The sequence below is a fragment of the Chiroxiphia lanceolata genome, chromosome 21 (assembly GCF_009829145.1).
Source record: "Chiroxiphia lanceolata isolate bChiLan1 chromosome 21, bChiLan1.pri, whole genome shotgun sequence".
In the NCBI taxonomy this organism is placed as follows: domain Eukaryota; kingdom Metazoa; phylum Chordata; class Aves; order Passeriformes; family Pipridae; genus Chiroxiphia; species Chiroxiphia lanceolata.
This window is the reverse complement of record NC_045657.1, coordinates 11,123,348-11,141,398: the sequence shown is the minus strand read 5'-3', so window position 1 is coordinate 11,141,398 and position 18,051 is coordinate 11,123,348. Positions and strand designations below refer to the sequence as shown.

The 18,051-nt window shown below is 48.1% G+C and overlaps 1 protein-coding gene across 1 annotated transcript in view; it reads right to left on the bottom strand.

Moving 5' to 3' along the window:
- EXD3 (exonuclease 3'-5' domain containing 3) overlaps nt 1-18,051 on the bottom strand; it is a 301,394-nt gene that overhangs the window by 138,341 nt on the left and 145,002 nt on the right. Inside the window, 8 exon segments of the mRNA XM_032708164.1 lie at nt 886-1,017; nt 3,062-3,115; nt 9,831-10,001; nt 12,352-12,518; nt 13,620-13,830; nt 14,933-15,042; nt 16,006-16,219; nt 16,557-16,695. Coding sequence (XP_032564055.1) covers nt 886-1,017; nt 3,062-3,115; nt 9,831-10,001; nt 12,352-12,518; nt 13,620-13,830; nt 14,933-15,042; nt 16,006-16,219; nt 16,557-16,695 — 1,198 coding nt within the window.

Genomic DNA, 18,051 nt, shown 5'->3' with positions numbered 1-18,051 from the left:
AACATTTAACAGCAGATATAAGCAGAGGTCTAGGACATGCTCTCTGGTGTGTCTGCTCAGGAGTCAGTGCTGCTCCTACACTGCTTGTGCAGCTCCACTGGGCCAGAAGACCCCGGAGCTCAACCACAAGGCATTGAGCCAGACTCAAGGGCTTGTTTATCCCTAAGAGAAAGCTCCTTTTCTAGCCAATTTCCACTTTCTTCTTTTTCTCTCTTTAAAAACTGATAAGATGAGAGATGTTGGAGCTGCCCGTTGGTTTATATTACAGTTTTTGGAGGGATAGGTTTCAGCGTGTTGCTGTAACAAATATAAGAGTGAAATTGGAAGAGATGGTGATTTGAGCTAACACAATTAAAATTTATTCTTAACAACAATCCACAGATATACAGTGCCAAACACAACCTAGAGTCATCAACTAGCATGGACATGAATTAACCTAGTAGCTTCAGAAAGAAAAAGAAGTCCTATGAAAAAATCCTCCTATTAAAGTAATTAAGTGTTATCAGAATCACAGAGACATAATTAAAGGCAGTTCATAATTAAAACAGCATGTGTCCTAGACAGAGAACGCAGCAACAAAGAGACTATAACCATGACAGTCGATGCCAAAACACATGCCAAGTACCAAAAATCAGAAGAACAGGCGAGTTTCTAGTAAAGCTGTAGATTCAGAGCCTTTGCTGCCATGACTGAGCCATCACCACTCTGAGGGACGTGAGCGCACTCAGAACTCCTCAGGGCTTTGCAAGGGGCTGTCAAAGTTGAAGCAGAACTCTTGGGAACCAGGAACACACTGAGTGCAAGGCCCAAAATACCGAAGCAGCGCCTGCTGTGCAGGGAACAGCGAGTGAGAGGGCCCCGGGACTCAAACCAGCCTCGTCCTACCTGGCAGCGGCTGAAGATATCGCTCAGGGACACCTGGACGTTGAAGTGCTTCAGAACCTGCAGGGCCTGTTCTTTCGCCTTTTCTGAGCAGTTCACAGAGAAACACCTTCCTTCTCCCACCTGGGACTGCAGCTTCAAACCAAAAAGACACTCAGTAAGGCACATGTGGGGATTTTCCTGACACACTTGGTTTGGTTTGAATTACAAATAATGTTTGGAGTTAGTAAGTCTTTACAGTCTGAATTTTGATCTAACCAGCACAGTTGGTAATTTAACAGTCAGTCACTGCTGCAGTATTGCTGACTCCTGAAGCACTGCAGTATTTTATATACATGAAATATGATTTAGCTTGAAGAAAAGGAGGCTCAGGGGAAACCTTCTCACTCTCTACAACTCCTTGACAGGAGGTTGCATCCAGGTCAGGGCCAGGCTCTGCTGCCAGGTAACAAGAGGAAACAACCTCAAATTGTGCCAGGGGACATTTAGGTTGGATATTAGGGAAAGTTTCTTCACTGAAAAGGTTGTCCAGCCCTGGCACAGGCTGCCCAGGACAGTGATGGAGTCCCCATCCCTGGAGGGATTCAAAAAACATGTGAATGGGGTACTTGAGGACACAGGTTAGCGGTGGCCTTGGTGGTGGTGATGGGTTAACAGTTGGACTTGATGATCTTAAAGGTGTTTTCCAACCTTAATGATTCCATGATTCTATTCTACAGAATATGGCAAATCCTGTCAGTTTATAAGTTGGTGCAGTGGTGCTAACAGGGGTAGCAAGAGGAAACTGAATTAAATCCCAGCTATCAGATGAAACCTGGCCAGATCAGTGTGCCAAAGCACGAGGATGGAAATGGTGTCCAATGACGCCTCCAACCCTTCTGCTTCACAGAATGTTTAAGTTCCCTTATGGTCAAAAAATTTCAAGGGGTTGACGTGGACAGTCCCTCAATGTTTGTTCCACATATAGAAGAGAAGTCTGCATCTGGGAACAAGCCCTGGGAAGTTCCAGACATATTCTTATGACCATGCTGAGTACTCACAAGGTGGGATAGCTGCACACCAGTAAAGGAACCTGGCAGAGCCATCCTGTCCTTGCAGAGGACATCCAAAGGCAAGGTAACAAAGGGACCCAGACATTTCCCAGGTCGGTACTGTACACTGGAAACAGTTATTTTCCTTTTACAATTCCTACACAGAGCTTTGAAGTTTAAGCTTTGCCAAACAAGATTATGCTGGATGCTGAATTACTTATAACATCAGCTGTAGGCTCAAGGAACCACAGTCTGGATGAAGAACCCGCAGTGTGGCACAACTGCACTTGCCTCCGTGTCTCATCGTGGGGGGAGTTTTCTTCCACACTCAGCTATGACATAGGAAATCATCAACCCATATTCTGCAAATACTCCAACTGGCTGATTGAGTAGTTGGGAGTTTTTGTACTGACAGTTTGTGACAGAGAAGTCCTGCACTCTGGTTTACGTGAACAGAACTCTGGCTCATCCAGAACAGTTTCCCTCTTCCAAATGAATTTTTGGGCAGTAAAAAATTGCTACCTGGAGCAGGTCATTACAACATTGCAACCACTGACTTGGTAGGTTCAGCAGATCCCCACCAACACTGTCTGTGAAGGGCTCTGAACAGCTGGTGTTGAGGGTAAGGTTGGGTTTTCTTTGACTTTTTTGTTTATCTGTAGGAACACAAAACCTCTACAGTTTCCATCAGGACCCTCGGGGACTTCCAATCTCTGCCTTCCAAGCCTGAAGAAATGTCTTTAAGTGTTGAAACTGTCAGTGTGGAGCCAGTCAGTAAACAAGAATCTCTGGGATAAAAAGCACAGGAACGGAGCTGCCTTTCACCTGCCAGTGAGGTCAAACAGAAGCATTTTGTTCTGGATTGCTTGGCTTGACTTCCATACCCGCCCTCCCCCCGACGGAGAGCAATTGCTCTCCCCACTGATGCAGGACTGAGAATAAGTATAAAAGAATATTTCACTCCAAGCTCTGGCAGTTGAGAACAGCAAACCTCTCAAGACCCTTAACATAGCTTTTAGTGCAGAAAACATGAAAAAGCCAAGCCAGTTGTTGCATTCACATCTGACTTTTCCTCTTCTCTCCCCTGCACACCCCAGACCACGCAGTGATACAATGCCAGAAACACGGCAGCAGCTCGGAACACTTACAGTCTGATATGGGAGTCCAGAGGTTAAAATGACTCTTCCTTCCTGCCGGGCAATCTGGAAAAAACAGTAAAAATCCAAATGAACAGAGGCTGAAGTTACACTGCGTTCAAGCTTTACTTGCAGTCACAAGAGAGAAGGTGAACTGGAGATCCTGAGTGTTTCTCTTCAGCGTCAGCCCACACCTGGCCTAGAGCTCTTGAGAGCCATAGCAGCTCAAGGTATGGGTCATCCATCCCATGTCCCCTCCCTGCCAATCCCTGCCACGTCTCTCACGTGCTGGAACAAGCTGCATCTGCACTGCAGATGGCCCAGGGAACCATCCCACCTTGAAACAATTCTATCCAAAACCAATCTTTTATATTTTTCCCTTAGTCCAGACTATTTCTATTTCCTCAGCCTGGGTTACAAAGAAGCAAACACTTCTGCTACACAGGGGAGAAAGGAAAAACTAGCCTAAGCAGGTCATTACAGCAAAAAAAAGTACCATGAAATGTGTCTGCAAACTTCATATCATTAACAGAAAATGCTCCTAAAAGAAAGAGGGTGTTATTGTCCCAGCAACTCAACACACAGGAATTATGCACCTTTCTGGGATTCGCGGAATATCTCCCTTAGAGTTTATCACATCCCAACTTGTAGTCCCGAGCTTTTATCAGAGATCTGGTCCTTCAAGTGGAAGGTCTGCACTGAATTACCAGGGGGCTCATCACCCGCACTGCTGATCTTCCCACAGAGCCAGAGACACTGCAAATGGGTTGGTGCCAAAAGGAGACACTAAATCTGGAGCTGCAAGGATGGAAGTGTGACTGACTTTATAACTGAATGACATTTCTCCCTCCCTCCCCCTCCCCCTCCTGTAGGAGGGAAAGAGCTTCATGGCTATTGGTGACAGGAGGATTCCAAAGGATTCCCATGTGAACCAGGACTCAGCTCTGATCCTGTTGACAAGAGATCAGTGCTTTGAGGTAGGCATGAGGTTATCTTTCTTCTCTGGTTTGGATTCTGTTGGAAGCCCTCACGTTTTTCACTGATTCCATATGTGTGTGGTGGAGGTCTCTCATCTGGCTCAGAGTTCAGCAGCCCTCTCTGGATCACTCTCTAACCTTGGCAGGAGGACACATCTGGGATCAAAGTCCTGCTGCACTTTCCACACAGATGACACCACCAAGCACAGCCAGGGAACAGCAGAAAACCCAGCCATGACTTTTAAACTCTGTCTTGGACAGACATTTTTTTAAGACCCACTGGTTCTATGGCAACATGAAACAAGGGGGAGAAGGCTCTGAAGGTCCCATGCAGGCAGCTAAGCAACGTTTTTTTTTTCTTTATTTCCTTCTTAATCTTTTAGGTAGCTGCTTCCCTCCTTTTTTTGTGAAGTCACTCTTTGGCTGCCCGTTCTGCACTGACAAAGCAATTGGTGACAACTTCTGAAGCACCTTCCTACAGGTAGAATTACCGAATTTCTTTCAAAGAACAGGAACCTCGAAGGTGAGCGGCAGAGGCACCTCATGCAATCCAGAGGCACCCTATGCAATCCTGCTTCACACAGTTTGGGTACAGAGCAGCCAAGACAGCACCCTCATGGCACATTATTGAGAGAAGTCTGGTAAGGCAACAGCAAAAGTTCACCACAGTGATCTGCCAGCAAGGGAGAAGAGATGTGAAACTCCTTCAGACCCAAGTGTGCTTCAGGGTAAGGCTGAGGATTTCAGAGCTGGAACACTCCATTCTGACTTCCTCCATCCAGGGTTAATTAGTTCAAGCTTGATAAATCCCCTTATCTAAACAGCTCTGCAGAGACAGGCAAAGAACATCAAATAAAAAGGAGAAAAGCAATAACTCTTGGAGCATGTTTTTCTGCCTCTGGAACAGGGACTGGGAGAAGCAAGCAGAGCCAGAAAAGCCATGTGACAGCACGCATCTGACCGGAACCAAAGAGGCACAATTCCTTCTATTTCTCCAAAAGCAGTAGGGAAGGTAGTGCTGGGGCCATCGGGAGATGTGCGGTCAGCGATCCAAACAAGAGGAAAGTTGGGCCCAGGGCAGCATTTTGGAGTGGGTGTCAGGGACCTGTGCTCCAGCCCAAGTGCTGCAGAGAGGGCACTGGCCTCAGTTTCACAATCTATTACAAAGATAACATCAACTTCCTCTGAAAAAAGCTCAGACCTTCTGGATAGAAAGCACTCCCTTGGTATTACTGTTTAGCCCTTAATGTGCCTGCCTGTTTAGCCAACTTCCATCCTGCAGAGATGAATGAACCCAAAGGAATTACTGTCAAAGAGACCAGAAAAGGCAGTGACTGAGGAGAGAGGGCAGAGAACCCCTTTGCTTCAAAGCCAGCACCAGGATGATTTGTGACAACCTGAAGGATCCTGAAGTAAGGCCAAAAGAGGTTTCAAGAAACAGAAGCACAAGGCTCTACATTTGTAAGTTAAACTTTGCCAAGTCTGTGCAAGACACGTGTTGGGCAATGCCACATGCTCTTTAAGAAGCAAACTGCTTCTTAAGCAAGGTCCCAGTTCAGATGAAGAGGGAGTGGACAGAAAGTGTCTGCCCCAGGATGCGTGGTGGGAAAGCGCTCAGACAAGGATCTACCAGAGAAGTGGATCACAAAACTCAGTCCAACCCTCGGGGGAGGGTCATCCCAGGCTCCTTTAAAACAGACAGTAAACCAAGAGCTCAACAGCTCTGAGCACCCTCAGTCCAGCCCCACTGATACTGCAACCCTAAACTTCTCTTAAGCATTCCTGAAAACTATGCAATAACCATGAGTTATCGCATGGTTTTGTAATGTGGCCTTAAGTATCACACCAAAACCATCCACCCCATTTTGTTTCTTAATGCAGACTTGTTGGTATCAAGGTCTCCGACAAAACACCTCCTCCTCCTGCTGACCAAACATCACAAGCCAAGTCTTGATCTTAAAAGCAACACAGGTCTTCCTTCATCTGCCCTCTGTGAATTTAGCTCCCTGACAGTCTGTGCAGTAAAAACACCAGCAAACCTGAAGAATGTCATCTACATCAAAAATATGGAAAAAGCTTTCAAAGCTGAGACAATCTAATCTCTCGTCTGAGATTAGATTCCCCCATTATGTGAACCTCTGCTCACTGCAGTACTAAAGTCCCCTTTGTGTTCCCTGGCTCCAAATCAGTCCAGGGCAATTTAGATCTGGGTGCACAGTGCTCTATCTGGCTCCTGAGATCATCCAGCCTGACCCTCCTCTCAAACTTGCTGGTTCATCTGCAGTTTTGGGGGGTAGGTGTAACCTTGCAAGGGAACCTTCAACAGCATGGGAGCTGCAGGAAGCCAGTTTTACCTGCCTTCTGGTTATTATCACACTTCAAAAAGTACCAGGTTTGCCTTAGCATCAAAGTATTCTTAGAGATGAGGATGATTTTGAAGACCAAGAGCAAAGTCCATTAAAAAAATAAAACAAACCAACCCTCAACTCAACTGAAGCAGCTTTGAGAGTCCACTGAGTCTCTTATTAGAAACCCAAGAGACTACCAAAATTTTCTTAAAAACTCTTCTCTACTCCTGACGTACATTGCAGGATCTACTGTAGTCACTTCAGGCTGATGAGTGATCCTTTAGGTTCAGTATGAGAAGCATCTGCCTGATCTACAAAATTGCAGAGAAAATAGGAACACCCACTGAAACTTTCCTATCTTCTTCCAATTATCCATCTTGAAATTTCAAAAGATAGGTTTAAGATTCTCTGAAAGGAGAAGTTTGCAGAAGACAATCTGGAATCATAAAATAGTTTGGGTTGGAAGGGATCTTTTAAAGGCCACCTCGTTTCAACTCCCCTTCAGGGTGCAGGGACACCTTCAACTGGATCAGTTTGCTCAGAGCCTCCCTCCAACCTGACCAGAAATGTTTCCCAGGGATGGGGCATGGAAGACCCGGGTAGGAACCCTTACAGGCACAGGACATGATTTAAGTAAAGAATCTTGTATTAATTGGAAATAACATGTTGCTTATGAAATAAATGCAACGGCAAAGAGTGGCTCACCAAAACATGGCACCTGCACACCCCGAATGTGCTGCATCACAGAGATGGAATCTCTGCATTCTTTACCTGAGGGATCACCCTGGGCTGGAGTCAGAGTCCTGGGGGAGGAATGGCTGGATGCACACAGCCCTTCTTCAGAGAGGCCACACAGCAGGGAGCCAGGCTTGGGCCAATCTGGGCCACTGCCCAAAGTCCTGCAGAAGGACCTACCCAAGGTGCAGGACCGGAGCAGTGCTGCCAGGCAGGAATGTGTCAGGAAAAGCATGTGCTGGATCCCATCTCTCAATGTACACGCTGCTAATGTCAGGTAAAGGAGCTCATCCAGCACATCTGGAACAAATTTCATCCCCCAGCTGCATTCCTGCTGTGCCAAATGTGTGTGCAAGTGCTACAGCAGGTAAGGTAGTGGTAAAAACAGCACTGGATGAGAGGGTTTGGGAAAGGACACCTGTACTGCCCTTCCCCAAGAGGCTGGTGGTCATGGACAGAGGCTAAAATGTTTCCGTAAGGATGGTCTTTGAGCTCTTTGCCTTTCACACAAGAACAGATTTCACCACAGACATTTTCAGTATGAGTTTCTCCTATTTTTCCATTTTTAAAGATTTTCTGTGTCTGTGCTTATGACAGGCAACTTTAATCAGTTGCTTCTCCAGTCAAATCCTGATTAAATAGCACCACTAAATCACAGACTGCAAGCTGGTGGCACCTCACAGGAGATAAACAGAACCATAGAATCACAGAATCATTAAGGCTGGGAAAGACCTCTAAGATCATTGAGTCCAGCTGTTAGCCCAGCACTGCCACTACTACATATGGACAATCAGGGGGGATCCAGTGGCTCATGCTGTCAGAGGTCCTGCTCTCACATGCCTGCACATCTGAGATTGCAGATCTGGCACAATAAACTTGCCATGACGACTGATGTCCAAGATAAAACATTTAGCCAATAACAACAGCACAACGTAAAGCAGAACAGAAGACACAGACTTCATGTCCACGGAACAGGGACCTCCTGGGAATGGGGGTTCTCAAACCAATTCCTGCCACATGCACTAATCTAAAACAAAACATAAATCAATTCCAGAGCTGCCCAAGCACAGCTGATGAAGTTCACAGGCTTTTAAGCTTGATCCCAAATAACAGAGGGTGAAGGACCAGACCTACCTGCCTATCAATACTTGAAGCCACTTTAACAAGCAACAGGAATGAGAACAATACGGAGCAAATGCCAGGTGATGCAGGAGTTCTTGGCACAAGGAGATGTGTAATATGACTGATAAATCATTTGAGCGAAAAGACTTTAATGAAGAACAAACACTAACTCTGTACACACTTTTGTATTCCTAGTGACACTAGTTTGAGATTGTGCTGGGGCAACACCCAAACTGTCTGTCTTGTATTCAGTGACCCGGATTCAAACCCCCTCCTGGCCTTTGCAATAACATTTCCAAGTTTTTGGGCGTAGGGTGGTCAACATTCAACTTTGATTAAATCAGGACAAGCCAGATATAAAGCAGGGTGGGAGGAGTCTATTTTTATCTTTGATTATCCAAGCCCAGATCAAAGGCTCTGCAATACAGTAACACTCCAAGGGCTTTTGATAGTGAAAGGATGTTTGTCCGGTCACCATAGAGAAAGCAATGTCAAACATCCTGTCCATGGCACGATAAGGTATCAGGATGAGAAGTGGAGACGGGGCTCTGGGGGAAGCAGTGAGAACTAGTTTGTTTAAATGACTTGTGCAAGTTTGGCGGGGAGGAGATATTAATTATTTCTGCAGAAGTTAGAGCCTGCCCCGGACTCAGGCCAAGCAGACATCTGAAGAGGAAACATCCTGCACACCAAGCTGGCTGATTCGCGCACATTTGGTAGCACACACACTGTGTGGGCTGGATATCTCCAGTTCTGGCATAGCAGAAATATGTCTGAAATGAAGCAGCACATGTCTCTCCTCTGGGAGGCAGAGGGTCAGAGTTCCTATGCGAGCCCAAATCAATGTTCACTGTCCCCATGTATGTTAGAGACTCTTCCTTTTCCAATAATGTCATAGCAAGCTGTGGCTGATCACCTTTGAGTCACCTCACAAGGTGGTGGCCAGCTAGGACATTGATTATGGACATTTCCCCTGCCATAACGAACAGCCATCTTTGGATTATGGTTCTGCCCAACTAGACACAAGGACCTGGACACAAGGCAAACAATTACCTTTCCTGTAAGCCCAGACTGGAATCCATTAGAAATCTAAGTGAATTTTGGGTTCCTTTCAGTGACTTTTGTCTTGTTGCAAACACACAGCCTCCCCAAAGACACTCGGTCACATCTTTGGGGGCTGCAATGAGATGATCTTTAAGGTCCCTCCCAACCCAAACCATTCTGTGATTCTATGATCTTTACACTCTGCTTGTGTTCCTCTCATGACTTCAACTGCTCTGGCTGTCAATGACACAAACAGACATAAATAAGAGTGAGATCACAGCAGTCTCTGCTCACCTCTCTACTGGAAGCAGAGAACCAAGCCCACACACCACTGCAGGGACCAGCTGTCACCAGCTGCCAGGTGGCACAGCTTCTCAGACTGACCCAGAGAGCTGGGACCCAGCACAGGCACAGGAGGAGGCGCCTGCGGGGCAGCTCCTGCACCCACTGCCTGTTGGGCAGAGTGACAGCCAGTGCAGCTCCAGAGCAGGCAGCAGACATCCCCAGGGAGCACAGTGGCAGCTGTGAACATGCACATGTGTGTGCCTGACTCACCTCAGCAGCTTTCCTGTGGTCATCCTTGTTGTCCAGCATCCGGACATCCACACCCAGGCAGCGCAGGTAGCGCCCGAGGCCCTGCAGCATGTTGTCACAGACCACGCTGAACTCCTTGGGGGACACAGGGGCAGGGGCACAGGAGGTCTCCATCTGGGATCCTTGGCATTGCTAGAGAAAGGCAAGAGACCTATAAACAGCAGAAGGCTGATTTCCAGTACTTTTGTGTTTTACGTCCCTGCATTCACCCACCACAACAAATCCAGCTGTCTCCTTCCACCTGTATCACACCACGCTCTGCAACACCTCTAGATCCTCCTTCCCTCTTTCCACACTGCCCACTGCCATGTGGGTAGGAGGCAGCACATGATGGTAGCAATGACTAATTCTGAATTAGTCATTGTCTCACTGGCCAGCTGGCCACCTGATCCAGGGAGCTGCAGCCTTTCCCTGGAGAAATGCCTACCTGGCCTTCAGTGCTCTACACAGACATCTATCTTCATGAAGTCACAGAAACATCGTCAAGGCTGCTGTTCCCCTATGGAATTAGTGTGTAACTAATAAACATGTGCCAAAGCTATGATTGGGGAAGGGGATCACACGGACAAAGGGAGAAACAGGTAGACAAAGCAACCATGTCAGCTCTGTTATCTTTGGAAGGTTAAAAATAGGCAGTGCCTGAATTCTGTTTGTTTTATTTCGAATATCTGCTGCTGGGGGAGTTCCTGCACTTGGAGGACTTCAGCGCTTGGAGGCTCCCAGAAGTACAATAGCTAAATTCATGGAGAAGGGAAGTTATTAAGGAACTTCCAATGTTCAGCTTTTGACTCCAGGAACTCGAATCAGCTGGGATGACTGAAGGACACAGCCAGCACCTATGCAGGGAGTCAGCACTGCAGATTAGCCCTGCAGGAGTTGGCTCAAGGCTGGGAATGCTGTGGCACAACATGCAGCTCCACCTGGGCTGACCCTGGGAACCAGCTCAGATCCAGGAGCTCCACTGGTGGGAGGCTGCACCTCCCAGAAGCTGGTCCACGAGCTCAGGGTTCTGCAGCACTGGGCAGACTGTGCTGTCACCAGCTCCTGCAGGACCCTGGTGGATGCAGCTGGGACATCAGAGGGCTGTGACAAGGGACCGAGCTGCCCCTCAGTGCCGAGGCAGTTGGAAGACACTAACCCTGGCTGCTGCTGCTGTTCAAACAGATGTGCAGGAGCAGCAGCTGGCCCTCACTAGTGTTTATGCAGTGGCCAGCACTGTCATATGTAGCTTTTTTCTCACGTTTCATGCCAGCAGAGAGTAAAAAGCTTTATAAAGGAGAATAGAGTCATTAGCCCCACTTCAGACAGTGGACCAGGAAACACTTGGAAAGAGAGTCTGGAGTCCTGCAGGATGCAGAGTCAGGAGAAGTCTGCTTTTCTTGGCGTCCCAGTCCAGGTTTTACCAACTGCCTCTCAGTTCATGAATCTGACTGTACAGAACACAAAGATGACCCGTGGGTTCCCAAGGTAATTCAAGCCTGAAGTACTCACTTTTCCCATCTCTGCAGCAGCCAGTCAGCTCTGCTGTAACACAACATTCCCATGAACAGAGTGCTTAGGGAGCTACTGAGCAGCTCCGTGTTTTACTGCCTGATGACGACTAAGGGGATGCTGCACTTCTACATCCTCCTGACAAGGTGGATACAGTCAGTAACATCTCAGCCCAACCATGGAAGGTGGCGTGGACTTCAGGAACTCAGCACACATTTGGGGCTCCTCAGAAGGATACACAGTTACAGTGAGTCTTCTCAGATAACAAACAAAATGGGGTTTCTGATGAGGTTTCCAAAGGTGCATAAACCACTGGATGGTTCCATTGCAAAAGTAAAACTTTATTATTGAGAGGAACCAGTCATATTCTAAGATCCTTAAGCAGAGTCACACAGCTCCAAGTTATGGCCAGTGGAGCTTTAAGGCTCTGCCACAACACAGTCTACTGGGAGAGGCCAGTCCTGGATTGCGGCGCTGTGCAGGAAGGCAGAGACAAATCTTCAGCAGAAAGGCATTTTTGATGGATCATTTGCTTTCAACTTTGCACACTTGTACTCCAGACACAACTAAGGAGACTTTCCCAGTGTGAAACTAAGGTGTGGAAGCTTAGTAAAAGAAAAAGTAAGAAGGTCAGAATTTTAAACCTCTTGGATGCAACACCTTGGTCACAGAATCCAAGCCCACAGCACCAAGGAAACGTGGAAGGAGATTTCCACCAGCAAGGCTCACTGGACTCTGCACACAGATCTGCACCAACACTGTGCAAAGACAAAAGAACCTCAAAGAGCAGGGAAAGGTGAACTCAGGCAGGCCAAGGAGAAAGCACATCATTCCAGGGAGGGAGGGATGAGGAGGATGTTTGCTGCAATAGTCCTGAGAACAGGCTGCAAATGGGCCCGCCGTGCATAGCTCATGGTATGACTGAGAACAAGCAGGGTATGATTTACAGGGGTCTTGAGCAACGAGCAGCTCTTTGAAGATGTTTACAAACCTGTCCAGAAGGTGACAGCGGTTCTTGTTTATTCAGCTGCTTCTTTGCCCTGGGTTTTATGCTCCGTTTTCCCACCAGACTCTCCATCAGGTCTGAGCTCAGCCCAAAGCTCTCTGGGTCCCTGCAGAGCCTCTCGTAGATCTCCAGCAAACAGTAGGCGTCGGAGGCTGAAAGGAAGGGAATATGAGCCTCACCTGGTTCCATTCAAAAGTAAACCAGAGGCTTTCCTGATGCCAGAGAGAGCCTCCACCTTTGTAAAAGCCACTGTGAACAACCTGTGAAGCTACAACTCACTCACGTCCTACCCTGTGCTCCGTGACTGATTCACGAAGCCTCATAAACGAACACAGTCACAGAGGGTCAAGGCAGGATCTCCAAAGGTGACAGGCTCTGCCCTCTCCACTCTAACACAACGCAAACTGTAGTGTGGCTGTTCTAAACACCACCTGATAGCTCCAGCCAGCCCCTGCTCCTCATCATTGTCCCTGAGACTGCCCATGGTTCCTCACCACATCTCTCAATGGGAAGGGAACTTCCCCACTAGATGCAATATCTGAAAAGGCATTAACTGAGCTGTTTGCAATCACCTGCCCACACGCATTGTTGTGTGGCTCTGCTCCCTGCAACGGGAACTGCCAGAGTCTCCCAGCCAGTTTGACAAGTCCTAGTGATTAACTTTTGTGGGAACTGTGTCAGCTTCAAGGATAGTTGAATTTAACAAAGGGCTGGTTTGCTTCAGCAAAGACTGTCCTTTGATGCCCCAGGAAAGATTCAGACCCAGACTTCTGACTCTGGGATAATCAGCAATAAACTCCACTGGTCCCTCCACAGTCCTGATTCTGTGCTGCAGTTTCTGACACCACGTCTGCCCATTTCTAACCCGACTCTAACAAGCGCTTCACTGTGACAAATGAACACAGCATTTGTTTCCCAGGAAGGCTGTGAAATGAGGCAGAAGGAAGTGGACTTTCTTCCTTTCAGTTACTGAGAAGCGTTTCCACTGAGGTGATGTTTCATCAGACAAAATCTGCAAAGCACAGGAATTCCTTCATAAGGGAAATAATGAATCACTGGACAGTTTAAACTTCAACCATTAAAGCCATGTCCGCAAAAGGACAAACAAAACATGTGCTGACTCCTCTGAACAGGAACTAATCTGCAAAGCCATTCTCTTCCTTTGCTACTTAATGACCTTCCTGGTGACAGAACAGCCAAACACAACCTGTCCTGGACACCTGTAGCTCCGTGTCACTGAGCAGGGACCAGACCTGCATAGAGGATCTGCTCCTCCCGGAGAGGCCGCTTCTCCCAGTTTGACAGCTGCTCCGTTTTATCCAGAGGTTTCCCCAGCACATGGTGCACCAGGAGGCTGAGTCCCTTCTCCTGCTGCCTGACCCCTCTCTCCTCGTGGCTGTGCTCCGGGGACAGTCCATCAACCTTCCGGCTGTCCTTCCTCCACTCACTGCAGCCCTTCTGCAGCTGATGGAAACAAAGAGATAGAAAACACCTGGTTATAAAACAGCTTCTCCACCACCTCGTGTTCCAGCGGGTGGGGCCAGGCACAGCTCTATCACGTCCATCTCTTGCCTGGTATATTGAACCCCATTGTCTCAGACAAGGGCTGGGATGGCATTAGATATAAACGGCGTCAGGTTATTTGTTTAACAAACACACTTGCTGGAGAGAAATCTGTTTCATAGCCAAGGAAGAAAAAAAAGGGCATTGTTGTACAGCATTGTACCAGAGCTGCAGGGCTGGGACTGGGGCTCCTCAGAAAGCTCTGGGTGCTCAGCTGTGCTGGAGGCTGCGAGGCACCCACTCAATAAAAGGCCAGTAGTGGCAGTTCAGCATCTTTCTGCTCCTTGTCCCAGTGAGAAAAGGCATTCCTGTGCCACCCTGGGCAGCAGCCCTTTCTGAAGCTGCCATTTCTCAGGTTAAACTGAGGCAATAGCTGTTGGCAGGTACGTCAGCCCCTGCAGCACTTCCCAGGTTAAGCTATCAGTCCCAAAGATCTGCTTCACTCCAACCCACAGCCTTAAACACACTCTGTACATTTTACCCATTAAAATGGTTGTGCTCAACATTTCTGCAGTCTGCTGAAAGCTCCTGTGTGCAAACCCAGGGACAGCTGTGCTTCAGCTGACCAGAAATTCCAGTGCTGAACCCACCAGCAGCCCTCTGAGGAACATTAGAGCTCTGCACAAATCATTAACTCCATCATATCTGCTTCAATACTGCATGGTCCTGGGATAGCAGAATTCCTACAAGAACTTAGTATTAAGTTCAAGTATAACTTGTGCTCAGAAACCTTGCCCTGGCTGAATGGAGCTTTTATGAAGGCTGTGAAAAAGCTGTCAGTATTGCAAGCTTTAACCTTTTAGCTGATGAAAACAAAATGCTTCTCTCTTCCTTTACAGAATCCCAACACATCAAACACACTACAGGAAATGGTCTATTTACACATGTAGCTGCATCCCTGCCAATCCAGGATACAGACAGACAGTGCTGTGGATTCAGTACAGTTATCCACCAGTACGCACAGGAGACACAACTTCCCACATCTTGATGTGTTCATCCTTACTTGTTTGTCCACTGCGAGTAGATCCACCACACAATGCAGTTGCTTCTCCATGTCCTTCAGAGCAGAACATGTGGCTGCAAGGCTGCTGAGGTCTCCAGACATCCCATAGCCTGGAGACAAAACCAGCCCAAATCACACAGGTAAGAAAACTCAGGTCATGGCTAAAGCACTGCAGCTTCTTCTACTTCAGAGTCAGAATGCTGACAAAAGACACACAAACACTGGTGGGAAGACTGTTCAAACAGGGAAAAAGATTGGCTCCCATCTCTCCTCCTCCCAAGAGACACTCCTGCAGATTCAGGGAGAGAAGAGGTGGATGAAAAATGCTGAGTTTAAGATCAACTTATTTAAAATCTGGGAAGGTAATTATGAATTTGTCCTCGAAATCCAGGCTTTGCAAATCCTGCCAAAAGCCTCCAAAAACCAGGTATGGTAATTCAGAGAGCTCTGGTGTCCAGCACGACAGCTCTGGGGCAGGGACAGGGACATCCAGAAAGCTCTGTCTGCCAGACTTCCCTAAACCAAAAGGTTTGGGTGTCAGTTGGATCTTAGTATGGAATTAGGATAATCCCAAGTCCAAGAGTGCAAGCTAAATCAGAAATCTTGTCTTTGATTGAAATGGGGAAATATAATGGCATGAAGTTCTGTCAGGGGAGGTTTAGGTTGGATCTCAGGAAAAGGTTCTTCCCCCAGAGGGTGGTTGGGCACTGCCCAGGCTCCCCAGGACAGTGGGCACAGCACCAAGGCTGCCAGAGCTCCAGGAGACTTTGGACAATGCCCTGAGGGACAGGGTGGGATTGTTGGGGCGTCTGTGCAGTGCCAGGGGTTGGACTGGATGGTCCTTGTGGGTCCCTTCCAGCTCAGGATATTGTAGGGTTCTGTGATTCTATATTTCCATCATTCCCCTGGTCACCCTGCTTCCTGGCCTGGCAGTGCCTCAACACCCAGGGCTACAAAAGCTGATTCCATGGCAAGTGGATTTGGAGAATCCACTCCAAGAAGATCTAGGAATGACAAAAATGACAAAGCAGGCTGTGTGAAGCCTCAGGGTAGGGAGAAGAGAGGTGTGTTACCTAGTTTAATGATGGCAGCATCTGAATAGAGCATCTGGATGAATTGGGGGAGCTTCTCCTTCTCCCCTTCCAGCTCAGCTTGCTCGAGGAGCCGTGGCAGGTCCAACAGGAACACCTCATCCTTCACTGCCATCTGGAGGAGGGCAACACGGGGCTTCCCCACCATGCCAAAGGAAGGCTTCCACTCCATGTCAACGCCAACAACCTGCCCAGGCTGTAACAGACACCTCCTGCACTCAGAGACTTGCTGTGCTGGAGAGGGGCCTGGAGAGTCTGTCCAGGACACAAGCCTTTCCTTTCCAACCACAGGAGCTCTTTGTGCAAACTGCTACAGAGACAGTAACTCCCACAGCACCTGAGTACCCCCGCGGGGACCTTTCCTGGCACAATTCCTGACACGTTCCCCAGATCACACAAACCTAAAGGAGCAGCTATTCTTGGCTTGGGGAGGGAGACATTGGATGGCAGTGGCCACAACCAGCCGTGAGTACAAGCCTGATACAGAGTTCCTGCTCCCTGACTCTGCAAAGTCAATCCCAGGTAACACTCACCTGCAGCACCTTCTCCCAGCACTGCAGTGTCTCTTCCCATGTCTGCAGGAAGTGAATATTTTCCCGTGGAATAGGAAGCTGGTAACAGTCCTTCTTCTTACTGTCTTCATAATTATCTGCTTTTGTGGCCTCTTCTACCCTGCACAAAATCAGATACAACAGTTTTAAGCCGTGCAATGGGAGAAAATCCTGAATTTGAGGAAAAGTGGGAAGTCTCATGCTGTTTATTTCACCTCAGCCCACTCTTTTCCCATGACACTTTCTCTTACCCACTCTTTCCTCACTTTCCCTGTAATCTCAGTCTTTCATCTTAGAATAACAGAATCACAGACTGGCTTGGGTTGGAAGGGACTTTAACGACCATCTCATTCCACCCCCTGCCAGGGGCAGGGACACCTTCCACTAGCCCAGGCTGCTCCAAGCCCCGTCCAACCTGGCCTTGGACACTTCCAGGGATCCAGGGGCAGCCACAGCTTCTCTGGGCAACCTGTGCCAGGGCCTCCCCACCCTCACAGGGAGGAATTCCTTCCCAATATCCCATCCAACCCTGCCCTCTGGCAGTGGGAAGCCGTTCCCCATTGTCCTGTCACTCCAGGCCCTTGTGAAAAGTCCCTCTCCAGCCTTCTTGTAGGCTCATCCTCTCTTTCCATTCCTTTCCCACGAGCTCATCGTGCACACGCACTGTATCCACTGAAGAGAACACCCACACCACTTGCTGGATTCAGAGTCCAAGCCTGTCCGCATTGCTCACCTTTCTTGCCCAGAACCTGGATGACAAAATTGGGCAGCTGTTTCAACATTCAGAGATAATACATTTTAGATTTAGTGATTCTTGCCTTCGAGCTAACACAGGTGCCTGCTGGTGTGACACCAAATGGAGAGTCAGCTCTGAGCAGCACTGTGTCCAAACAGGAGCCTCACTGTGCCCCACTCACACAGCCTCTCAGACTGCTCCACACTCAGATCCCCATCAGCTGGGAACAGGGGAATCTGCCTCATCACTTTATAGCGCAATGGCTTGCGAAGGCTTCACAGACTTCCCTGAAGCTATCCAGCTTCTCCTCCTCCATTCTCTTCTCCGTAAAATGGTCACATAGGATGCACAAGGACATTTGTCCTACATTGCACAGGGACGAAATGAAGAAAGTTCAGGAACAAAGATTCAAACCCTTCTCCGTTTTGGGGAAGGCAGCAGCTGAACCCTCAGATTGTGTGCCGTGCTTGTGCTACTCCCTTCGTGTGGGTTTCTGATGGCACCACACAGAGAAACTCAGTCTCTGTGTATTAATTCCCTGGGAATGTTGGAAGATGTCTGCAAAAATGAGCTGAACGATTGCCTACAACAGGATCTTACACAGCACATTTTCTGTTCCAAAAGCAGCAGAGTCTCGTGAAATGCCCCCAGAAATGAAGGTCAGCGTGTTGCTCTGGTGGCTCAGTCAGATGATGCAATCAGAGAAAAAAACTATTCAAAAAGATCCAGCTACTTTGGACG